The sequence below is a fragment of the Esox lucius genome, chromosome 12 (assembly GCF_011004845.1).
Source record: "Esox lucius isolate fEsoLuc1 chromosome 12, fEsoLuc1.pri, whole genome shotgun sequence".
NCBI lineage: Eukaryota > Metazoa > Chordata > Actinopteri > Esociformes > Esocidae > Esox > Esox lucius.
Genome location: NC_047580.1, coordinates 8,973,992 through 8,999,424, shown reverse-complemented (window position 1 = coordinate 8,999,424; position 25,433 = coordinate 8,973,992). Strand labels below are relative to the sequence as shown.

General features: G+C 45.5%; 1 protein-coding gene across 3 annotated transcripts; it reads left to right on the top strand.

Annotated features, from left to right (window-relative positions):
* Positions 1-1,101: 1,101 nt before the first annotated feature.
* LOC105028990 (proline-rich transmembrane protein 3) lies at positions 1,102-24,429 on the top strand. Of its 3 annotated transcripts, none has more exons than XM_013132400.4 (4): positions 1,102-1,249; positions 14,057-14,907; positions 15,280-15,573; positions 21,075-24,429. In XM_013132400.4, exons 2-4 carry the CDS (start codon positions 14,136-14,138, stop codon positions 23,102-23,104), a joined length of 3,096 nt encoding a protein of 1,031 aa, XP_012987854.3. In that variant the 5' UTR covers positions 1,102-1,249; positions 14,057-14,135; the 3' UTR covers positions 23,105-24,429. The 3 variants fall into 3 exon arrangements, with proteins under 3 accessions (XP_012987854.3, XP_010900384.4, XP_010900386.4); XM_010902082.5 differs by lacking the exon at positions 1,102-1,249 and adding an exon at positions 3,793-4,116; XM_010902084.5 differs by lacking the exon at positions 1,102-1,249 and adding an exon at positions 4,141-5,183.
* The last annotated feature ends 1,004 nt before the right edge of the window (positions 24,430-25,433 follow it).

Here is a 25,433-nt window from a genome sequence, read left to right as displayed (position 1 = left end):
GTTTGCCTCTCGGCCGTGGGGGTGAGTGTGCCCTTGGGTTTCTGTACGAGGATGTCTCCATGTGGCTCGGATTGTTATGTCTAAGTCTTGGGTTTTTGTGTTCTTAGAGGGAAAGACTGAAGGCAAGTGGAACAACATGTGGCTCTTAATTCCTCCCTGCTCTTTTATTTCACAACTTTGTCTCCCAGACGCCCTGGCTCTGTCTCTCACCCGCTCTTCTTTCTCTCGCACCAAAAATGGTCTGTGTCATACTCTTCCCCACCTTAGGAGAACACAATGAGTGATGGCTAAATGATGAAACAATAACGGCTGGAGAATGTGAATGTGTCTCTGTTAGACCCGGTGAGGGTACATGACGTACTGCACCAACAAAGACACCGAAATGGGATTCTCATTCTGGTGTAGAGTACCAGGGGGAGGCTGAGGAAGAGGGAGATTGGCTCTGACTCGAATCTCTGACTTGGGGGCCCAGAGAGGGGGATTATCCTTGAGTCTAGACAACCAGAGAGGGGCCATCGGTGGAGGTTTTCCGGTGCTAAACTCCCCACTAACTCAGCTGTGGCAATACATAATCGTGTGAGAACCCTGTGCCGCACCTAATAAGGAAAGGTTCATCATAGAGTGGATATGGCCCTTAGATCTGATCTCACACTGTTGTTTATTTGAGACGGAGCGCCATGCCTGGAAACGTCGGTTCCTTTTGATTCAGATGCAGACTTGTGTGTCTTGCTGGCAGGACAGCATTTTTTCCATCGCAGTCTAGAACTTCTAATGACCCAGTGGTATGCATCTAACTCATTTTGTCCCAGGAAGGTGCTTGATCTACTGCGTGTGTGTGTGTGTGTGTGTGTGTGTCTGTGTGTGTGTCTGACTTCCAGTAGGTAACATAACATGTGCTTGACTGTGTATGTGGACCAACCGACTCTCAGCTCAGGAAAATTTGTTTTAACTAAGACAGGTATATGGCTCCTGGTGAGTCTCTGTGTGAATCATTTGGCTTAGGTCATCAATTCATCTCTTTAAGTGGACCTCTCTGTCCCAATACGTTTTCATCTTTATCTTACAGATATATATATATTTTCTTGAGACCCATATAGATACCATCTCCTATTTCATGCAGGCACACAGATGGACACCCGGGGTGGTGACTGGCGGGGGCCTTTTGGATGATGTCAGCTGAATCAGGACCCCCCCCTCCCAGTGAGAAGGCCGGATTATCGTAATCTCATTACCCAGGGAACGTGGCTGGGTAATACCCCGCTTATACCCTAAACACATGCCAACACACTCTCCCATTCACACTCATGCACATTCCTGTGGTCATTCATATAGCGTACAGTATGTGTGCTGGCTTCGGGGTCACACCCATTGTGTAAACACCCACACATCGCTTGCCATAGGTGTCATTATATCCAACATCAAAAAATGGGCTGTACATGGCTACAAGTTTTCATATAACACATTTACAAACTGTAATGACCAAATCACAGCTCGCAAGCAGCTTCCTTGCACCAATCACATTGTTGTAGAGAAATCAGCTCAGTTGAATTCTCTCTGGCTTACTCTTTTCCACTCTTGTCAAAATAATTGACCGATACATGCATGAGAGTGGAACAAACTCTCTTTGTGAGACAACGACAGAGGCGGAAACACGCGCTCATTGTATTCAGAAAGCAAGTGGCTAGAAGGACCTTTAACCGTGTGTGTGTGTGTGTGTGTGTGTGAGAGAGAGAGAGAAGATATGATAGATGTTTTGGGTCTCTGCTCGACTCCGATGCCCTGCCTGAGTTTGTTTTCGAACTCACAGCATTTTTCATATTTCAAATATTTTGTCTAAACACAAATGCACATTGATTTGCGTATGCTCTGGTCGTTCTCTTATCCCACCCCCTGTTCACGCCAAGGTTCTTGGTCTCAGTGACTCACTACTCATGTAATGGTCTTAGGAAAATCCTTAGAGCTGTAAAGGTTATTTTAGTTCCTCAGATATGTCTTAGAGTATCTGAAAGAAAGAAAAAGAAAGATTACTTGTCTGCACTTAGACAAAGAAGTCTAAGTGTAATCAACAATCTGTGACTGCCATCTCCGTTGTCTAGCAGAATATAATGACAATTCAAATGCATGTTTAATTGACTGTTTACATGTCTGGGTTAATGGCTGTTTACATGTCTGGGTTAATGGCTGTTTACATGTCTGGGTTAATGGCTGTTTACATGTCTGGGTTATTGGCTGTTTACATGTCTGGGTTATTGACTGTTTACATGACTGGGTTAATGGCTGTTTACATGTCTGGGTTAATGGCTGTTTACATGTCTGGGTTATTGACTGTTTCCATGTCTGGGTTATTGACTGTTTACATGTCTGGGTTATTGAATGTTTACATGTCTGGGTTATTGACTGTTTACATGTATGGGTTATTGACTGTTTACATGCCTGGGTTATTGACTGTTTACATGTCTGGGTTATTGACTGTTTACATGTCTGGGTTATTGACTGTTTACATGTCTGGGTTATTGACTGTTTACATGACTGGGTTAATGACTGTTTACATGTCTGGGTTAATGACTGTTTACATGTCTGGGTTATTGACTGTTTACATGACTGGGTTAATGACTGTTTACATGACTGGGTTAATGACTGTTTACATGTCTGGGTTATTGACTGTTTACATGTCTGGGTTATTGCTGCAGTACATAGCTGTGTAGTGTCTATGGTGTGGATAGGTAGCTCAAAAATGAGAAACGGAGGATAGGTGAGGGTCTACTATTGTCTCCGGAAAAAACAAGCTCCCTGCACTCGATGGGATTTTGTTGACACAGCGTCCATGGACAGCTCAGATAACATTATCTTTGTAGTTGGTTACGTGTGAAAACTTGTCCTCAAACAAGGACAGAACACATTGTGTGAGAGCGCACATGCGTGTCATCTGTCTGTTTGGGTCTCACTCTCAGCTGGAGTGTCTTTCTGAATTACCTGCGTGCACCATCCTCGGGTAAGTGAAGGAGTGACCGGGGGGAGGCGACAATGTGTGGCATGGAGCCAGGATGCAGGGTGCAGGGCTTGGCACAGGCAATCGCAAGCGCCAGCGGCTTTGGCTGTCTCTCCTCTAGAGCCAAAGGCTGTTATAGATAGAGGAGGGTAGAGTTTCACTATGAGAACACCGTTCCAACCCCTTTGTCTCTCCTGTGCTCCGTTATTCTCCTCCAGCCTTTGCTGAAAGTCCCACATTACCTCATGAATGGTTGGTTACTTTCTATGTACAAACAAGCCTTTTTTCTTGGAGCTGCCCCGAAGTCCAGTGTCAAAGCAGGCTCGTACATGTTTTATGGTTTCTGGGAATGACAGCAAGTAATAATCACTTTATTTACTGCAACAGCATTCTGAACTGACAGTAATATGTTGGCCTGGGAAGTATTTTCTCACACTGCGGTGTCATTCAGTAGCTTTTTTATGATGATAATGTCACAACGGAAATACTATCCATTAGGAAGGTTGAAACAGAAAATGAATCACCTGTGTATGTGATGTTAATTACATACTGAGTTTATTATTAATCTACAGATACAGCGAGGAAGAATGTGAGAGGGGGTGGAAAACCTACTTTAAAATGTGTGAGTGGAAAATTCATGCATCAGTTTTCTCCAACGGAAGACTGAGAATGTAAAGGATTATTGGTGTTTGCCCAGGGACTCCTGGGTGGAGCTGTGCGGTTGTGTATATAGCCTTAAACGGCGCTGGGCAGTCGGTAAGCAATCATGTTGATCCGCATGTGAGCCAAATAAACGGAGGGAGGGAGGGAGAGAGAGAGACAGGGGAAAGGTAGGGAGAGGGAAGAAGAGAGGCTGGAAAAGACGGAGGAATCTGAAGTGGGCGTGAGTTAGAGCGCTTGTTCCTGCTGGTATGGTTGATCGCGGAGTTGAAGGAACCAACTGCAGAAGAAAATAGCGACACAAGGCTGACTTTCTGTATTTCAGCCTATATAATTCCGGTTTACCAGAGGTTGGAAGTGCGTGACAGTGGGCTGTGGATTGGATACGCTGTGCCCGCAGCCATGCCCGAATCATAATCTGACGCAGAAGACGTCATTCTAAGGACGTACAAGACATAGGAGCGCAGGTAGGTGTAGAAAGATGAAAGGCAAGCATGGCAATACATCAAACCTTAACCGAGAACATGCGACTGGACTACTGGCTATTAATGATCCACGTGTGACGTAACCATTGATTCGCGTCAATATATCGTATGCAGTTTGTTATTTCGGCTAATGTACGCGATATTTGATCGTGCTATATTTTTTCTATATGAATGAATGACATCAAACTCAATATTTAAGTGGCTTCTGTCATTTATCTGAGCTGACAAGCACGGTGGAGACTCGGACTTATGCGGACATTCTTCGTGAGCTGAGACCTCAGCATCGTCGTTTGTTTGGATCCAAACGTTCAGATCCGGTCAAGGAAAGTCAGTGCTGATTATCGATATGATACAGATTATTGCAATATCCTCACTAAAAGTTGCACATTTTTAATTAGGCCCACTAATAGACCGGTCTAGGGCCCTGGTCTTCAATTTAGCCATCTTCAGAAAGAGATGGTCACGCATGCTACGAGGGGTTGATTAAAATCTCTAACGCGTGTAGACTCTACGTAGGGTTCGAGGCGAGAACAAGCAACAAGTTGTGCACAACACACCTCATTCTTTTGCGTGCGTGTGGCTTGGCATTAGCGTGCACATTTGAAAGTGTGCCCGAGGTCAACTCAACCTGGCACGTGTTGTGTTTGAGGGTTTACGAGTTTTGCCCAACCGAGGCCGAAGTCCGAGAAAGATCAGAGCTGTTGGAGAATCCATATCCACCTGTTTCTCATCAGGATTTCAACCGCAGCCGCAGCAGGATCCGGCAGAGGGAGGGGGAGAAGGGGGGCGTGCCAGCGCGCCTCTGGATTGAATAAAACTCGCAAGCTAGTGCTACTGGATTTAATGTGGAGACCTGACAGAAGATTTGGATTGAGAAAAGGAAAAAACGTAGATATGCCTGCTCGAATATTAGTCCCAGAAACCTCTGTCTTCTGCTCTGAGAGGTTTTATCGTCTGCTTTGATACTGTGACTGAAGAGAAAGTTAGGTTTGAAAAGGGTCTATCAATTGGCGGACACGTGCAGATAAACTCTCGGGACCACCTTGAAGGTATGGGATATCATAGCCAATTTATGGCCTCAATCTGTTAGGAGTTTATCGTTCTGTCATATGTTAGGTGAGAGTGGCTTGTAAAGCTGACAGGATAATGGTGTGGTTATCCTCTCCAGATAGTGAAGTGCCCAGCGCAGATATTTAACATATTTGACAGACAAAACACTCGAGATTAAATGCCCGCATGCATTACCCACAACACACACAAAAACATTTAATGACGGAGCAATTGGCACATCACACAGAGGTACGAAGAGCTGCCACAAATAGAAGACTTAGACAGAATACGTGTGTAGATGCCAAATGAGTAATTCCTGTTGTCTGAAATGCCGTGATAGTTTATTATGTGATATGACATGCAATATGAACAATGTAACGCATTTCTGGACGGCGTAACACAATGTATGTCTTTTACATTCAGTGAAAGTGATCCGTTTGGATGAGTCACGGTCTTGGGTTGGGCAGACTCAGTTTTCCACAACTAACAGCTGTTTCGATCAGTTGGGTCTGCTAAATATGAACTGTTTTCTACATCCTAACGAGTAACTTGTTTTGTTAATGGGTTTTTAAAAAGTTGCATGAAGTATGCTCCATTCACCAGTGTTGCCAAGGTGACCCACAGTTGACTTGTGTCTGGTGTTTGTGTGCACGCTTGTGTGTCTGCATGAGTATGTTGAACTGCAGCTAAAATCCCACCTTGTCCAAGTTCGCCTTTGAACTGTAGCCTGTCTCAGAAAAGGAGAACATCAGAGAACAACGTCTGCCCCTGACATAGCTGGATATCTACCTCATCCAGAGATCAAAACCTGAAGACAGGACTCGACTGGTTCCGGAGCCATAATAAAGAGCCCAGTAAACCAATCACCTCTAAGAATTCATCATGCAAACTATCCATCTGTGTGGCCCATGTCTCCACGGACGTGGTTAGAGCCTCAAAGCTCAGGGTCATCATTGGTGGCTGGTTCCTGATTCTGTGTATGGGCCAAGAGTGAATACCTTTCACCAGGTCATGATAGCTATGCATAATCGACCCACAGCTTGCAGCACTTATCATTTGATCGTTCAGTCAGTAAACGTGTGCATGCCTCCTCATGTTGTCTCACTTGACATGTCGGGGAGTGTGTTTTCAGGGAGGGACGTACTTGTGTGATGAGAGTTTGTCCATTCCAGCAAGATTGGCAGAATCTCAATGGTCAAAATGCCCATGTACCTCCCATGTCCTTCACCCCTTTCATACCACGCACACACACCTCTCTCTCCTTTCCCTTATAGGCTGGATGTGTGTACCTAGGGGGATGTAGATGAATACTGTAATTGTCCTGTTGGTCTGTGGAACCATACTGTGTCCAGCCGCACACAGCGTTCTCTGTTTCTATCTCTTCCTCTACCTCTCTAGTTCTGTCTGTTTCTATCCATCTACCCTATCTCTCTACATTTCTCTCTACCACTTCCTCCCTCTCTCATCTATTCTAATAGCTTCATTTGCATGACGTAGCATTGCATATATTGTCAAAGCGTACTCTGTAAATACCCCTTAATTTACGTTGACTATTATTATTAAATAGAACAAGATAGAAGTAAATATCCTCAACAAGACAATTAATAGAAAAAAATTGAACCAATTAATTGAAAAAGAACTGCATACCACAGATTTGTTGGTATGTCAGACACTGTCACTCATTTTGTGGCAGCAATGTTGTGCAGCTCTCCGCATCCACCCTCAAAAAGAGTCCTATTTCTCTCTCTCCCCTCCCTCTCTCTCCATCTATGTGTTGTCGTGGAGACCTGGCCACTCCTACTCTCTGGATTCTCCGTCTCTCTCTGTGACTGCATGCATGGTATTAGTCTGTTCATTGTCCTTGGATTAGCTATATCTCTTTCTCCCGCTCTTGTTCTCACATCCTTTATTTTTCTTTCGCCCACCGACAGTCTTTGTCTCCCTCGCTCCCATAATTTGCCTTTTTTGTAGTTGTCTTGTGACTGTTAATTAGAAATCCACCTTGATATTGTTCACCCTACAGTCACTTTGACACACACACTGACCCACACAGATATATTGGCTAGTATATCACTGTTCAAAATGGGTCTTGCTGGGGAGAACTCCGAGATCTCTCTGTACACAAACAGTCTAGTGTCTGTTTTTGAAGATATTTACTCCAGAAAACGGTCGTTGCAGACACTCAGACTTTCTGGAATCAGGCAAAAATGTGTCTATGGAAGAAAATGTGAGAGAGAGAGAGAGAAAGTGTGTGTGTGTGTGTGTGTGTGTGTTTGTCAGCGTGCATGCAAGTCAATTTGGGCACTGTGTTGGTCAAAATGGCTGTCATATGTGGTCATTTTGGTTCAACATAGAACAGAGATTTCTTTCAGAAAGGAGAGGTTATTCTCCCTGCTACTACAAAAGTGGCATGGTTTATTTTCACATTCAGGAGTTTAGTTTGAACTTAAAGAATTTACTTATATATTGTAAATAATTTTCCCTTTGGTTTTTAGAAACCATTTGGTTTTGGAAATAAGTGTTTGCTTTGCAGCTGTTTTGCTGTTCTGTAGAGGAGATTAGCAATACCAATGTTAATGTTATTAGTCGGGTATACACTTAGTTGCTGGAAGTCTTATTAATGTTTTAAAATGTTTGTTGTTATTGTTTTTGGGGCTTTATCATTTTTCAGTATTTATCACAATACTGACTGTAGTTGTAAAAACAATATGTATTGCAATTTTTGTGATACTTTGTGTTGCGAAGAAAAATTGCTATTGTTGATTTTAGTGCCACACGATGTTCCAAACTAACTTCTCACCATATGTCTACTGCAAAGGGACAAGAGAGCCGTGCGAAAACACGTTTCGATCAGTCATGGAGATAGGTGATAAACAAGTTGGCGCTTCACTTAAAACGACAAAAAACAAATGATGAATGAGAAACACAGAGGTTTTCGGTGTGGGTTAATGTCCGTCAAGCCTCTGCTTGTTGCATACTGCTCTCCTATATGATATGAACTGTCCTCAGCCATTCCTTAAGCTGGATAAAGACGTTACTGTGAGTGGCACTGTGTTTGCCGCGACCTCCCCACTCCCCCACCCTCCAAACTCCATTCCGAAGCAACTACTCTGTGTTCTCTGGCCCCCTGGGGCAGACATCAGGATATAAATACCCTCCTCTTTTGGCACCCATCTGCCCTCTACCATGGGAATAACTACAGCACAGGCCTTCGCACAAAACCCCTTTGAGAACGTGCGTGTGCGAGAGAATGACAAAATTTACTTTTGAGATTGATTCAGAGGAGGAGGGGGCTTCTCTCTTAAACGTCCCATTGGGCCCCACTGTCATGAATGGGTGGGGAATATTCCAGATTTATTTTTTTTCTGCCATTACTTAACTGCTACACATACATTCACCTAAAGGATTATTAGGAACACCTGTTCAATTTCTCTTTAATGCAATTATCTAATCAACCAATCACATGGCAGTTGCTTCAATGCATTTAGGGGTGTGGTCCTAGTCAAGACAGTCTCCTGAACTCCAAACTGAATGTCAGAATGGGAAAGAAAGGTGATTTAAGCAATTTTGAGCGTGGCATGGTTGATGGTGCCAGACGGGCTGGTCTGAGTATTTCACAATCTGCTCAGTTACTGGGATTTTCACGCACAACCATTTCTGGGGTTTACAAAGAATGGTGTGAAAAGGGAAAAACATCCAGTATGCGGCAGTCCTGTGGGCAAAAATGCCTTGTTGATGCTAGAGGTCAGAGGAGAATGGGCCGACTGATTCAAGCTGATAGAAGAGCAACTTTGACTGCAATAACCACTCGTTACAACCAAGGTATGCAGCAAAGCATTTGTGAAGCCACAACACGCACAACCTTGAGGCGGATGGGCTACAACAGCAGAAGAACCCACCGGGTACCACTCATCTCCACTACAAATAGGAAAAAAGAGTCTACAATTTGCACAAGCTCACCAAAATTGGAGAGTTGAAGACTGGAAGAATGTTGCCTGGTCTGATGAGTCTCGATTTCTGCTGAGACATTCAGATGATAGAGTCAGAATTTGGCATAAACAGAATGAGAACATGGATCCATCATGCCTTGTTACCACTGTGCAGGCTGGTGGTGGTGGTGTAATGGTGTGGGGGATGTTTTCTTGGCACACTTTAGGCCCTTAGTGCCAATTGGGCATCGTTTAAATGCCACGGCCTCTTTTAGATTTGTCCTTGCATTTCTGTGCTCCTAATTTTGGTTGCATGGTGGCAATGTTTTAGCTAGATAGCTACAGTACTGTAGTTAGAAACATTTATTGGTTAAATAAAAAACATTTGTAGGATTGTTTCAGTCAAAAAAAAGTATTACAGCATTTTATAATTACTCACCCATCAGAAAGCCTTTCTGTACCAATGCCCGATAGAGAATCACATTCCGAATAAAAATATGAAAAATGGAATTACCTGTTCCAAAAAATGCGCTAACTCAGAGTTTGACGACTTTCATCGTAGCCTTGCTAACATTAGCTTAAGGTTCCTGGTGGCTAGCTACAGAGAGTCCAGGTAAAATGCGCATTCACAAAATAAGTTAAGGAGGAAAGCCTGCCTCGTAGAAGGCCATTGGCTGGAATGGGCTTGACCGGGAAGTAGTGGCGTGCACCAAAATTTTTATAATGACATTCCACTGGCACTTTTGTTTTTTTTTACTGAATAAATCCTATCTAGTGTAGCTTTAACAAAGTTATGTTGGTGCTTGTGTTAAGGGTATCACCCTGATTGGCTGTAGGTATTAGGGTATCATTGATTGGCTGTAGGCAGAACATTTGTTTTTTATTTTTTACAGAAAATGTTTTAATCATAATACTGCATAAAAAAACAAAACAGCAAAGTGTGAAAAACATGAATCCCTTCATCAATGTGATTCTTCTGTTTAATCACTGTTAACCTACTGAATACTAACATTGACTGACAAATTAATAGTTCACAGTTCCCCCTGTCAGTGGCATTTATATCATGACTACAAGTACCGTTTGGGAGTCGTTTTCATTCTTACCACCAAGCACTAATCAGCTCTACCTGATCAAATACAGCAGAACTTTTTTCCTCCTTTAGCATATTCTCTATATTTTTAAATATTGCGACTTCTCGTGTATTCAGTACTTTTATTTAGATGGCTGTCCAATGCCTTTTCCTTCGTCAAACGCTTTCTCTGTTTATGCGGTAGTCATGTATTGAACAGCGTGTTTAGAAAATCAAATCCCCTCCCAAATTTTGATCTTTATAATATCCACATTTCTAACTACATAATTCCACTCCTTTCTTGGTCCTGCTAAACCTGTCTCTACCTCCCTCTATCTGCTTCATTCTATACTATCCTATCTTTTTCCATCTCCTTTACTTTGCTTCCCTGTGTGATCTCTTCCCTCGCTCGTTAATGGGGTTTTTTCCTCCTGTTATGCTTATCTTTTCTATCTTCATGGCCCGTATACTTCATCCCACTCCCTGTGTGTAAAACACAACCGTGTTGGAAAGAACACCGCAACGAGGGAGGGAAAGGAAGAGGGGGAAATGGAGTGATGAACTGGAGGTGGATTGGCCAACAGAAGGCTGGAGTCTGAGGGTGAGATAGTTGAGTGGGAAGGGAAATAAACAGCAAGACTACTGTGAGAAGGTGCACACAGATGCTGTGCCTTAAGCGGACTTTCTTGCAGTGTGATAAACCTTCCGCAGAAACAGGAAAGATTAATTATAGTGTTTTAGATGCAATCCTGCAAAAACAGGATGATCAAATGAATGTGCAGAACTGTAAAGGCCTCATTGTTATACTCTATCACTCATTCCTACTGTCTCTCTCGCTCTCTCTCTCTTTTTCTGGCTTTGCTATAAATCAGCTCTGTTTGATGTGGAAGTATGTGAGCGTCACAAATTCTGAGCAAAGATCTTTTTTTGAGATTTACAATTCCACACATGTACAAACAGACTGGCCTCGCACGTCCATGATTGTGCCCTTACCTACCTACACACACACACACACACACACACACACACACCCCCACACACAACAGTTACCTTTTAGGAATCTATATCCCAGAGGGGGTAAAAATTTATTTAAAATCCCATTACAAATCCAATGTTCCCATTTCCCTAAAAACATAAGTAACTCCAAGGGTAATCCTAAACATAACTACAAACCCATAATTCTAACCCCAATTGTTGTAACTTTTACAATAAACATAACCCTTATTAAACTGCAAATGGCCTCTTTGTGACCAGCGAAATGTCACACTATGTCCACCTTTCCTTGTTTAACTATCCTTGCAGGGAATTTCAGTTCCCACAAGGTTAGTAAAACATGTACACAAGAAAGTACTGTATTTCTCCCCCCATAACCACACGACTTAGCACATAATGAGTCTTAGCGTTAAACACACACTTCAGGATTAGGCCGCAGCAGCCTGTTATTCTACATGCAAGCGAATAAGACATTATCGGCGTTGAAGGACAGTGTGTGAGTCATATGGAGTAGGATGAGTTTGGCCTAGATACTGATCCTAAAAAAAAAGAAATGTTTCCTCCCAAATGGTTAATATTAGGATTCAGTAAGAGTACGCTGATCTTTGCCTTGGGATGGTTTCATCCTGTTCTGTGAGTCACTACAGCTGCTAGCGGATGGAGGGGTGGGTTCTGAAGCAGCAGCTATGTTCAAGTAAGGGGGTGTTTTTAATAAGACCTGGGGACGGAATTATTCCGGTCTTTGCTCTTGTTTCAGCTCAGCTCCAACACACCTGGTTCAAGCCATCCACGAGTTGGATCAGGTGTTTTAGCGCTGGCCACCCCATTCTCCACTGAGGCCCTTGGCTACCAGAGGAGCTCAACACTGGTCTTACAAAGGATGTCCCCTTATTTCCCTAGTTTATCCTCTGACTCAATATCTGACCCCTATTTGAGATGGACAGGGATGACGACTGTGCGGATTAGACAGAATAACATCTGTTTTGTCTGTGACTGATAGGATTATGTGGTCATGTTGCATGATTCATGTATTGTAGGAGCCTCTGGGCCCCTCAGTCACTGTCTTACTGCGTCACCTTCAGATGAAGTTACCGAAAACACCAGTCAAACGAATATTCAAGCTGGAAAAATTCAGATGAACAGAGCGTCATATTACCCCATAAATAGGGGACGTCGTAAGGACTGTCGGAAATGTTGCCATTAGGTCCCTTAAATGGTCTTGGCACAACATTATCCAGTGGACGTTTTATGATGGTGAACGGGAGCTTATGCGACATATTGCTTTAGAGGTTTTGTTTACTTCCTGAGTGGTCCAAGTAATGTCCAAGCCATTATAGGTTTGGTCATTAAAGAGCTGTGGGGGGGCACACTGTCTAGCTGGAATATCAGATTTGCTTATCATTGATTTCATAAAAAAACATTTTGTTTTAGACATTTAACGTTCATCTTCGGACAGTAAGTGCATTAATCTTAAGCTAGCAAGGTGGGTAGAATACACAACTCAATAGTTGTTAGTACACAGTGTTCAGTGAAGTAGCTATCACTTAAATCAATGCTGGAAGAAAGAGAGCATTAGTCCGCTTTAATGTCACTCCTGAAATGTTATAAGTATATTTTATTTTACATACTGTAGCTGAGATTCCCATTGAAGCAAAGAGCAGGAATAAGGATGAAATCATGAATTGAGACAGTCATAGTGGTAGAGTGGGATGCTTGAAATGTTAAGAACCAAAAGGGTGTGTTCAAATCCTAGGCACAGATATGTTGTGTAATAATAATTTCTGTGTTTGTCACATATCAGTTAGAATATTAGGTTTGTGAACACTGTCAGTAACATTGTCTAAAATATTAACAGTGAGTAAATAACATCAACAGTAACATAATTCTTCTTCAGTGAATATCTGGTCATAGTAGTCATTTTAGTTTACTGGGTAGTGATTGAGGAGGCATGGAGATAATTGTAGACAGTGACTGAGAGAAACAGAGTTCACCAATAGAAAGAAGTGTTAGTTTCAGATATAGAGAGGTAGATGGAAGTAACCAATAAGAGAGAGAGACCGAGAGAGAGAGACTAAAGCAGCAAGAGTGCCCTTGTGCCTTGGAGGAGTGAAACCATCTGTGGTCTTTGTTCTTGTCATTCTGAGGCTTTTCTGCGCTGTGCGACTTAAGTTGCAGGCAAAGGTCCAATATGTGCTTGCAGGTGTGTGCGGGGTGTTGTGCTGCTCAGACCTTTGGGAGAATTCAGTTACCTGCCCTCTGAGTCAGCAATGCAGAACAGCTATACGTCGCTTATACAGTCTACAGAAAAGCTCCTCAACAGAGAAAAAGAGACGCACACAGTCCATGTCTATAAACCCAACTACGCCGGACAGACAAACATCTTTTCAATTTGGTTGCCGCATTTGACCCCGAAACTGTGCCCTGTAGTGTTGTAAAGTGTGTGTATGTGCTATCTTGTATAGCATGCGTGTCTTCTGTATCGTAAAACATGCCTGTATACTGTGTCGCAAAGTGCGTCTATGCTGTGTCGCAAAGTGCGTCTATGCTGTGTCGCAAAGTGCGTCTATGCTGTGTCGCAAAGTGCGTCTATGCTGTGTCGCAAAGTGCGTCTATGCTGTGTCGCAAAGTGCGTCTATGCTGTGTCGCAAAGTGCGTCTATGCTGTGTCGTAAAGCGTGTGTTTATACTGTGTCGTGAAGCGTGTGTCTATGCTGTGTCGTAAAGCGTGTGTCTATGCTGTGTCGGAAAGCGTGTGTCTATGCTGTGTCGTAAAGTGTAAATGAACTTGTTCCCTGCGAAACTTTCTATTTCCATCATCCATGAATACTATAATATTTACTGAGTGAATCTTATCCAGTTGTCTCTGTTACTGCTGTGTCCAGGTCCCATAAAGAGGATGGTGTGACGGACAGACAGAGAGACGAGGGACCCTGTAAAACCATCGCCCTCAAGAGCCAGACAATGGCCCCTGCATCCATCCTCATCCTCACCCTCATCCTGTCCTCCCTTCATCCCTCCTCTGGCCAAGTGAGCGTCAGATCGTCCCCTTCGGTTCCCGACCCCGTCCTCACTCTATCCCCACAACCCACCCTGCCCTCATCTCGTCCCAGTGGTTGGGGCGATGTGTCCGTCAGGGTAACCAGCAGGGATTGGCCCACGGAGAGAGGAGTTGGGGGGGTGACTGGTGCTCCCACAACAAGGACCAGAATGACAGGCCTCAGTCGACACTTTCCTCCCTCTCAGACATTCAATGTTGGGTCAGCCCAAAGCCAGCCCACTTCCGTTCAGATCAAGACGGGTCTGCTAACGCCAGAATCAAGCGCAGTTGGATCCGCAAGTGGTCCAAAACCGCTTCCACCCACCAAACCCTCAGAGGCTGAACCGGTGACGTCAGGGCTCAGGGAATCCGATGGACTCATCCAACCAGGGGACATGGATGATTGGCAGACAACCGGGTCAGGGAGTGAACTCATCCCTGCAGTTTTGGCCGTTGTGGAAGAGGAGTCACCGGTTGCCTTGACCACGTCGGGTGGGATGCCACAGTTACGGCCAGAGGCTCAGACGGCTTATGGCGAAGAGCCTTCCAAAATGGACAAAGCACTGGTGGACCCGACGGTCAGCCTCAGTGTCCAGCCGCACCTATCTGCCTTGACTCCGGCCAGTAGGACCCTATCCACGCAGTCACCTGAAATTAAATGGACAGTTGTTCCTGTGGTCCAGGAAGTAGAGACAGGTAAGAAACTATTAAATATAAAGATATGGCTATAATTTAAGGTTTTAACTGGGAGGCCTGGTAAACTAGATTAATCCATAACTGAAGCATGAGGGCTATGGTGTAATCTTTCCGGGATTCTTCATGTTATAACTATTGTAGCAGTCATATTGTTATAACATAACACTGGCATGTATATTTACTTTACATTTTCGCATTGATTGAAAGTGGCTTTAAGTTAGGGCATTCATCTTAAGGTAACCCCAACTTAGTCAAAGTAATGAAACATTTCTTCGGCCAAGTAGCGATTAGCAACAACAGCTGGAGCGCCAGTAGTTGTCATTATAGAGGCGGTTTCATACTTGTTGTCCTATTCTTCATTTGATATTACAGCTAACACTACTAAAGCCACAGACGGACCCATAGCTGGACAGAACTCCACAGTGAAATCACCGTCTCCCCGATCCGCCACTCCGATCTCAAGCAATCAACAGCCACAGTCAGCGGCACCCCGTGGGCCCGTTACCAACTCAACCAATCAACAGACAAGTGCCACCACACAAGGATCGGCCACCACGGCAACAACCACAGAACTCAGGGGTACTTTGTCAAGCACAACCAAACAACTGAGGAAGGCTACTGAACCAGGAAGTACAGCAAGTGTCACCCGCCAATCCACCAAGACAGGTAGAGAGGGGAGGCTTTTGGGTGTTGTAGGGGCCCTGGTGGAAAACAATGGCTGCTTTGATGGGCCCTATGTTTCCTTGGCCTGTGATGATGTGGATTGGAATTATTTATGCAGCTGGAGTTTTTTACTGGAAGTCCCTGGAATAGGTTCAAAGAAGAGACTAGGCAGCGATGTGGTGGGCGAGAGAGAGAGAGAGAGAGAGAGAGAGAGAGAGAGGGAGAGTTATGGATGGAAAGCGGAGGAGCAGGTTTGCAGGGAGGGCAAAACAGGAGGTGAGAAAGAGAGAAAGAGAGAGGGAGGGAGAGCAGTGAAAAGATTATATCACGTAGGTACAGTAGAAGAAAACAAGAAGGACACAAAGAGTGACGCCAAGAGTTTAACAATACGGTGGGCAGTGAGAGAGGCCGTGTGGTTTTGTGGTCGAGAGCCTAAGGCAGAAAAAAAGCCCACCAGGTGACTGATGAAAACCAGAAGTAGGGAGAGAGTGATGGAGGAGTGGAGGGAATGCAGCGGAAATGTAGGACACATGGGCCTTATGAGTCGGGTCAAGGTTTGAGACCCGTTTTAAACAAGCCCCTGTCAGGTGGGTCACCCCCAGGAGTGTACTGAAACTGAACGACCATGCGTCCCTATGGAACTCTGGCCGTGGTTGCTAAGTCACGGCTCGTTGCCATGGTAACACAGAGACGTGTTAGCAGAACAGGCTTTTGAGGGGATTCCCAAAATTGGGAATTGTGTGTTTATTTGCACCTCGTTGGTGATTGAATACTTCTGTGTGTTTGTATGTGTGTGTGCGTGGCTGTGTGTGTTTGTATGTATGTATGGCTGTTTGTATGTGTGTGGCTGTGTGTGGGTGTGTTTGTCTGAATGTGTGTGAGTGTGTCTGTACAGTGAGGGAAGCATTTTTTTGATCCCATGCTGATTTTGTGCATTTGCACACTGTCAAAGAAATGATCAGTCTATCATTTTAATGGTAGGTTTATTTGAATAGTGAGAGACAGAATAACAACAAAGAAATCCAGAAAAACGCATGTCAAAAATGTTATGAATTGATTTGCATTTTAATGAGTGAAATAAGTATTTCACCCTCTGCAAGACATGACTTCGTACTTGGTGGCAAAATCCTTATTGACAATCATAGAGGTCAGATGTTTCCTGTAGTTGGCCACCAGGTTTGCACACATCTCAGGAGGGATTTTGTCCCACTCCTCTTTGGAGATCTTCTCCAAGTCATTAAGCTTTCGAGGCTGACATTTGGCAACTCAAACCTTCAGCTCCCACCCCAGATTTTCTATGGGGTGAAGGTCTGGAGACTGGCTAGGCCACTCCAGGACCTTAATGTGCTTCTTCTTGAGCCACTCCTTTGTTGCCTTGGCCGTGTGTTTTGGGTCATTGTCATGCTGGAATACTCATCCACAAATCATTTTCAGTGCCCTGGCTGAGGGAAGGAGGTTCTCACCCATGATTTGACGGTACATGGCCCCGTCCATCATCCCTTTGATGTGGTGAAGTTGTCCTGTCCCATTAGCAGAAAAACACCACCAAAGCATAATGTTTCCACCTCCATGTTTGACGGTGGGGATGGTGTTCTTGGGGTCATAGGCAGCATTCCTCCTTCTCCAAACACGGCAAGTTGAGTTGATGCCAAAGAGCTTGATTTTGGTCTTTTGGCTGCCTTGAGATTGGCAAGATCCTCCTGTGTAGTTCTTTTGTGTTTATTCCATTTGCAAATAATCGCACCAACTGTTGTCACCTTCTCACCAAGCTGCTTGGCGATGGTCTTGTAGCCCATTCCAGCCTTGTGTAGGTCTACAATCTTGTCCCTGACATCCTTGGACAGCTCTTTGGTCTTGGCCATGGTGGAGAGTTTGGAATCTGATTGATTGATTGCTTCTGTGGACAGATGTCTCTCATACAGGTGACAAACTGAGATTAGGAGCACTCCCTTTAAGAGTGTGCTCCTAATCTCAGCTCATTACCTGTATAAAAGACACCAGAGAGCCAGAGATCTTTGTAATTGAAAGGGGATTAAAATCTTATTTCACTCATTAAAATGCAAATCAATTTATAACATTTTTGACATGCGTGTTTCTGGATTTGAACAGTGACCATAGACTGATAATTTCTTTACCAGTGGGCAAACATACAAAATAAAATAATATTCCCTCACTGTATGTGGGTGTGTCAGTATGTGTGTGGGTGAGCTTGTGTGTCTGTACTGATGCATGTGTGTGTATGTTTGTATATGTGTATGTTTGTCTTTGTGTGTGTGTCTGTATGTGTTTGTATGTGTGTGTGTGTGTGTGTGTGTGTGTGTGTGTGTGTCTGTATGTGGGTGCGTGTGTTTGTATGTGTGTGTGTCTATGTGTCGGTGTGTGTGTCTATGTGTGTATGTGTGTGGGGGGGTCGTGTGTGTGTGTGTAGGTTGTGTGTGTGATTGCGTGTTTGTATGTGGGTGTGTGTCTGTATGTGTGTGTGTGGGTGCGTGTGTCTGTATGTATGTGTGTGGGTGTGTCTGTATGTTTGTGTATGTGTGTGTATATGTGTGTGTGTTGGTGTGTGTTTGTATGTGTGTGTGGGCGTGTGTTTGTATGTGTGTGGGCGTGTGTTTGTATGTGTGTGGGCGTGTGTTTGTATGTGTGTGTGGGCGTGTGTTTGTATGTGTGTGGGTGTGTGTTTGTATGTCTGTGGGTGTGTGTTTGTATGTCTGTGGGTGTGTGTTTGTATGTGTGTAAGAGAGTCCGGACGTTTAAATGCCTCCAGCTGTGAAATTGGATCAGCACATCTGGGACGTTTCTAAGTCCTGCTGCTCAGGATGAGTAGCTTCAGGTTAGAGGAGGGAGTTACACACACACACACACACACACACACACACGTGTGTGTGTGTGTGTGTGTGTGTGTGTGCACGACCATATGCGTGTGGGTTCTCTTTTTCCTGAGTAGATGTGAAATGTTTGAGGTACATTCCCATATGCATGTGGGAATGTTTGTTAAAGACCAGGCAGAAGAAAGAGTGAGACAAGAAGTGTAATGTCTGTGGGAGTGAGACCTCTGTCCCCCTGCCAGGGTCGTGAGTCACTCTTTGGGGTGAGGTATGACCGAAAGAGCGCAGAGTGTTCTCTCTCAAAACCGCGATCTGTCACCATTTCCTGACTTCAAGTGTTTGGGATTAGGTTTTAATATTCTGGTGGGGGCTGAAAATTCCCCCCAGGACGGTAAAATGAGGAAAACGTGTGTGGTTTTGTGTTAACATGTACCTCTCCCTTTGGCTTCGGAATGGTACACTGTTAATGGTGGTATGTTGAGTTAGTCCACCCCTCTAACTGTTATCTCAGTGTTAAAGTGCTGGCTGTTGGTGATCAGGGGAAGTGGGATTTGCAGTGCTGTTGGCTTTAGCGGGCTTAACAGGGTAGTGGAGGGCTCTGGGAACGATGTCTGTTTACTTGTTTTGCACAGAGAGATTTTGATATTGTGTGTTTCAGGTATGGCAGAAAACTAGTATTTCAGGTATGGCAGGTCTTGGTTTCAGCACTTAATGTGATCCGACATTTCCACAGATTTATAGCCCTTTTAAAGGCATTCAGACGCCTCCACTTTCTTCACATTTTGCTGTCATCGACTGGATTTGTTTGGCCGTCAGTCTTCATACAGTACCCCATAATAACCAGGATGGGTGCCATTTTACTGGAAACAAAAACACTGAAATATCCTATGTACATATGTATTCAGGCCCTTCATTCAGTACTTTGTAGAATCACCTTTGTCAGCAATCAAAGCTCTGAGTCTTCTTGGGTATGACTCCACCAGCTTTGCACATCTACATTAGGGCAGTTTCTCCCATTATTCTTAGTTGACCCTCTCAGTTTCTGTCAGATTGGATGGTGGTGAATTGTCGAATCAGGCCTGTAAGTTTGGTTCTGGTCACATCAGACCAGAGAATCTTTTTACACTTTCGCTTAGAAGAGCCTTTGATCTAGCCACTCCATAAAGGTCTAATTGATGGAGTACCGAAGAGATGGTTGTATTTATGGCAGGTTCTACCATCTCCACAGAGAAACTGTGAAGCATTGAGTGGCCATTGGGTTTTTGGTCACATCCTTGACCAACACCTAATAATTTAGTTTGGTGAGACGGCCAGCCCTAGGAAGAGTTTTGGTGGTTCCAAACTGAAGGTTTTGATTGGGTGAGCTAAGATGGGGCTAGGTCTTAGGGCGCCAGTCAATCACGTACCGCGGTTTGGAGTCGAGTGAAGTGCCTCAACACCGAACGGTCACTCAACACATGTGAATCTTCATGTCTTTGTTTTTGCACTGTATTGTGTTTCTTTATATAGACAGATGTGTGCCTTTTTAAATAATGTGTAATCATTTAAATTTGCTACCGATGTAGCGAGGAAGTTGAGGTGTCTCGTGGATGATTCAAGGACAGAGGATGTTTCTGAGCGTGGCGTCATGGCAAATGGTCTGAATACTTATGCGAAGAAGATATTTCAGTGTATCATTTTCAATAAATTAGCGCCCATTTCTAAAAATATGCCTTATAACTTTGTCATTAGTCAACAAAATGATGACGAATTATAAATGAAGTTATAACGCAACAAATTGTGGAGAAAGTGAAAGGGTCTAAATTATTTTCGAATTCACAGTATTCCTCATGTTGCAGGTCTTAGTTTCAGCAATGCGTGTATCATGTACTTAATGTCATCTTCCATTCCCACAGATATATTGATTAAAGCGCAACGATTACGTAAAGAGATTATCCCATCAATTACATAATTGAGTAGTGGGCTCCAATTAGAATACATGAATAATGGCTGGAGACTTCATCGTGTTTGACATGCAAGTGTGTGTAATGCACTCCATGTTTCCTAGAGTACAGCGTGTAATGCCCGTGCATCAGTGCGCTTCCGTGTGTTTGTGTGGGTGGGTCTGATGTCTGCGGTTTCGTAAGACACACCACTTTCTTGTGAGGTTTGCAATGTGTGCGTGCTGTCTAATCTGTGCTGCACTGGAGATGAAAGGCCAGGTTAAGTCTCCAGGACGCACGCTGGCCACACTGGAAGCTGTCTTAAATAAACACATTCTACCTGGGGGGTCTGAGAGAGAGAGAGGGAGGGAGAGAGAGAGAGAGTGTCACTATTTAGTATTTGGTGCGTGTCTGTGAGGGTTTGGTTGAGTGTTTCACAACTATGTGATTTTTTGTCCTCATTATGAAAAGCTTTGGCCTTGTATGATTATAGAAGGTCAACATATTCAGCACCCTGTGGGTTTTCTGCTGCCTTGTGGGAGAACCTACTGTGCTCTCATTTTTCATGGGCATGTATCCCCCTCTAGTGGTGGAGATAGTCAACTTCAAATGTCCACAATGTTGTATTCAAGCTAGATTTGGCATTGTTATTGAGGACAATGATTTTGAATGATTATGTTATTGTTAATCATCACAGACGTTTCAGGAGAGTTTTGTACGTTGACGTAACGTTATTTTCTTTGTCCACCTCCAGAGCCGACCCCAGTTCACACCACCCCTTCTCTCCAAATCGCGAGGGGGCGCTATGTCCCCAAAAATGACACCCACTCGCCTCAGAGGAACCACTCTGCGCCCGTAGGCCGCCCTCGCCTCCCCCCATCAACTGTGTCTTCCACCCCTTCACCCCTGCCAAGCGCCTTGCCTCTACCCAATGGCACCTCTCTCCTCTGGGATGACCTGAGTAGGACGCTGGCCTTCTCCTGGGAGCTCCATGTCTACGGCTCGGCCGGCCTCTTCCTGCTCCTCATGACCGGAGCCGCCCTGGGCCTGGCTCTGTCTCCCAGCATGCACTGCCCACACCGCGGCGCCCTGGCCCTGGCCAACGGCCTCCTCTTCCTGGGGGGCGCAGCCAGGGCCGCCCTCTTCCTGGTTGACCCCTACGGGACGAGGAAGGTCATCCCTCGGCCCGTCGTGACCGCTCTCTACAACCTCCCGCTGCCCTTGTTGGTGTGGGCTCAGGGCGCCATGGCGCTGCTTTCCATCAAGGGGGCGGGGCTGAGCCTGCTGCCCTCTGCCCTGGAGCGCCCCGCGCTGGCAGCTGTGCTGGCTGTGCTGCAGTGCACTCTGCTGCTGGCGGCCGACCTGCTCTCCCCGGCCCTGTCCCCGATCGTGCCGCTCACCCTTCAGTGCATGTCCATCTGCTGGGGCCTGGTTCTCTGCCTGGCCTACCTGGGCTACGTCTTCCCCTGCCTGCGAAATCTCCCGGCCCAGCCGCCCGTCCCAGAGGAGGGAAGGACCGTCAAAGCCTGGCCGGGGGGCAGGCGAACCAGGTTAGTGCTGGCTCGCGTGCTGGCGGTGTGCGCCCTCCTGGGGGTGCTGTGCTGCGCGCTCCATGTCTACACCAGCCTGTGGCTCTACGGGCTCCTGGGGGACTGGACGCGCTTCAGTTGGACCTGGTGGCTGACGCACTTCTGGGCCCGGCTGCTGGAGCTGGCCTGGGCCTTCTCTCTCCTCCTGCTGGGCTCCTGGGTGTTCTGGAGGCCCCGGGGGGGGCGAGGGAGAGGGGACGGCGGGGCGGGGGAGAGCCGGGCTGCGGGCGATCTCCCCTCGCCCGGACAGTCCTCCGGGTCGACGAACAAACACACCTGCTGGGCCAAGATAGTCCAGAGCCTGACGGGGAAGACCTGCGGGAAGTCCGAGAGCAACGGGGTGGGAGGGGGCGGAGGAGGCACGGGCGAGTTGCCCAACAACTGGGCGGGGCAGGAACGCTCCGGAGCCGACATCAGCAAGAGCCTGATCCGAAACCAGAACTGTGAGGCTCTGCCCTCACAGGTGCGCAGCATCAAGGACAGCAACCGGGGGCGCAACCAGAGGGGCAGATCGGCGGAAAGGAGCGGGTGGGATGGCTCTGCGGGGTCCCTGCTTCGGATGCAGGCGCTAGGACGTCCCCCGCAGCGCTCGCTCAGTGGCAGCCTGGAGCGGGAGAAGGAGTCGCGGGTGTCTCTTTATGAGTTCGACCTGAGGCCTCCCTCCCCCATTGACCTGAGCCGGAGCATCGATGAAGCCCTGCACCGAGAGCACCTCCTCCACGGAGGGAGCCTGTTCCAGCCCCTCTGCGCACCGTCGCCTACTCCTTCCCCGGGCTCGGCCGGCAGTCAGGAGGGGCCCTGGCTCCGCAGGAACAGCGACCCCCAGATCTCAGACAGCAGCGAGGAGCCCTCAGCCCGCACGGAGTCCTCCGTGCCGCTAGGGGGCAGTGTGCTCAGCAGTGTTCCCAGCAGGCAGGTCACGGCTCCCCCCACGCCCTCTCACCAGGGCCACCGCTGGGCCGGGGATGGGGGAGTAAGTGTCCCCTCCTCAGTGTCCTGTCCCGTGTCGCTGCGCCACTCCAGGGCCTCCACGGGTCATCTGGGGGATGAGAGGGGGGATGACACCAGGCCATTTTTCACCCCAGACTCTGAGAGGGGGAGGGCAGGGAGGAACGGAGCGGGAAGGAAAAGCTACCTGGAGGTGAGCAGGCAAGATGACTCAGCCAGCGTAAGCAGTGACATTATCGACCTTTGAACCCAGGACGTCATGCTTCCAGACAAAACCATCAAGAAGCACACGTACGCAATACCTTAACTCTGTCCAGTCAACTAGATAGATTGTCACTCAACTAAGCCCCACAGAGGACTTTGGAAATGAAAATACATAAATACTTCCATATATCTCGAGTGAAACAGTGTTTTCTAAATGGGACTTTTTTCCGTGTTCGCTTTAAATTTGAATGTTTCTAAAGCTGTCACTGGTGCGACTAATCAGACTCAGACTCTGGGGCATAGAGCACAGGTGTGAAGAAATGAAAACTCAGACAAACAGATGCATACAGATGAATATCTATACACAACTGATGCATCTCATACTGCAGTGCACTCATTTGCTTTGTAACACTACCATTGAGGGTGTTCTTGAGAGAACAGAGGAACGGATTAACAAGGGACTGGCGTTGGTGACAATAGTGTTTCCGTAATATATCCACTGGTCAGCAATATCATTCCCGTTATTGGGTCCATAGCTTAGACTCTGGACATAAATGTTGAATAAATGAATGTGGTGGTTCCTACCTTTATAAAAGCCTGTGTGCTACCTGTGAAATTGTCTTTGTTGGCTTTAATTTACTGTTGTTGATATTTCAACCTAATGTGTTTATTTCCTGCATTTTTTGATATGTGCCATACTACAATAATTTTGTTGATGGTTGATTTCGTTACAATGATTTTGTTGGTGGTCGGTTCTTTCTGCTGGAAGAGAGAGCTGTTCACTTACACCAAAACGTTGCCTGTTGTAGTTTCATAATTTAGTTTGTGTTGTATGTACGTTAATGTGATGTGTATTATATAAGACAACCCCTTAGCGACAACTGAAATGATGTGCAGAAAGGAAGCTCATTGGACTGTGAAACTATTGCTGAATCCCAGAGACTAAAATAGTCTCTGCTAAAACCAGATGTTTGAGTTTGAAAATGACGCCGGTACAATGATTTTGGTACATTCGTTCATCACGGACCGTCAAAGCCCACAAATGCATTTTTAACATGTAATATTACTGACAACAGCGTGAACAAAGCCAATATTTGATAATTTGCCGCATATCAGTGCACACAGTCAACCTGAGCTAGTTTTAGCTCCAGTAATATTACGTACAGCTAAGCGGCTGCATTTTCAGCGCTAGCCTGCTATGAACCACAAACCTCCTATACTGTGGTACTGTTCAGTATAAACCTAGGCACTCTGGGTCGAAGTATTTGTACTACACAGGGAAACGATCGTATACATATTATGTAACATAAGAAAATGTAAATACTGTTATTTTTCAAAGTTTGTAAATAAAGATGCACTTGAAAATGAGCATAAGGTATTTACTGTGAAGACAATCGGAAGTGGTCTTGCAGGGGTCTTTGAGGTGTTGAACCAAGTTGTTTTCTAAAAGGGATGACTGGTTATGTAGGGATATTGGGAAGTGTCTGTTCAGTCCTAATTTCTGACATGCAGGGTGTTCAGGATTGAGGTTTCACAGCAGATTGCAGAGGCGATTATTTCATTTAGAGGTTAGAGGGTGGATGAAATTGCACTTCATTTGATAAATGTAAAAAAATCTATTAAGTGGTCCTAAACAGTAGAGTGAACCCTCAGTCCCATATTTCCACATGAGGTTGAGAAAATACTGACATAGACTGGAGATAATACTACCTTAACCATTCCAGGGGGAGGTGGAAAATCCGTCCGACATAGACAGTGACCCAGGTCCCGGGGTCATAGGGTCAACTTTTTTCTGTTTCCTGTTTTCCTCAGGGTCAGTATCTTCCTGTGATGTGAAATTCTGTTGGATATTTCCAGTATAGTACAATGGGCTCGTGTTGTTGTCTACATTGCAGTGACCCCATCAGATTTCAGTGTACTTTGCTGTTTCTCCAATTACTTTCATCGTTTTCTGTGGTGCTTCGGCAGGAGTTAATGGGTTAAAAAAATTAAAAAAACACATGAATAAGCACAATGTTACAGTAGAAAACTTCCCCATGACAACAGACCTAGGATCAGATGACCTGATCCCTAATTCTAACCTTAACCATTAAGGTGGGTGAAGGACATCTGACCCTGTGTCAGCTATCTGCCTGTTTTTTCAGTAGCCTATTTGGTTGGGTTAGGATGACATCAGTTATTGGCCGTCATGGGGATGTTTGTGTCATTTCTTCAGCCTATACAGTGCATGTCATAGTACAGATAACCAATCTGTCCTCCTCCGTCTCCATCTTAAACTAGCCACAGTGCGGAGGTACATTATTTGCTGGTTTTACAACGTCCTCATTCATCTTCTCATTTACTCTTGTTTCTATATGAAGTTTGTACAGTGT

Excerpts from the sequence above, each read along its gene's own strand:
- LOC105028990 (XM_013132400.4), top strand. The coding sequence starts at position 14,136 with ATGGCCCCTGCATCCATCCTCATCCTCACCCTCATCCTGTCCTCCCTT. Across the intron at positions 14,908-15,279 it reads GGTCCAGGAAGTAGAGACAG|CTAACACTACTAAAGCCACA; the intron begins GTAAGAAACTAT and ends TTGATATTACAG. Across the intron at positions 15,574-21,074 it reads CCGCCAATCCACCAAGACAG|AGCCGACCCCAGTTCACACC; the intron begins GTAGAGAGGGGA and ends GTCCACCTCCAG.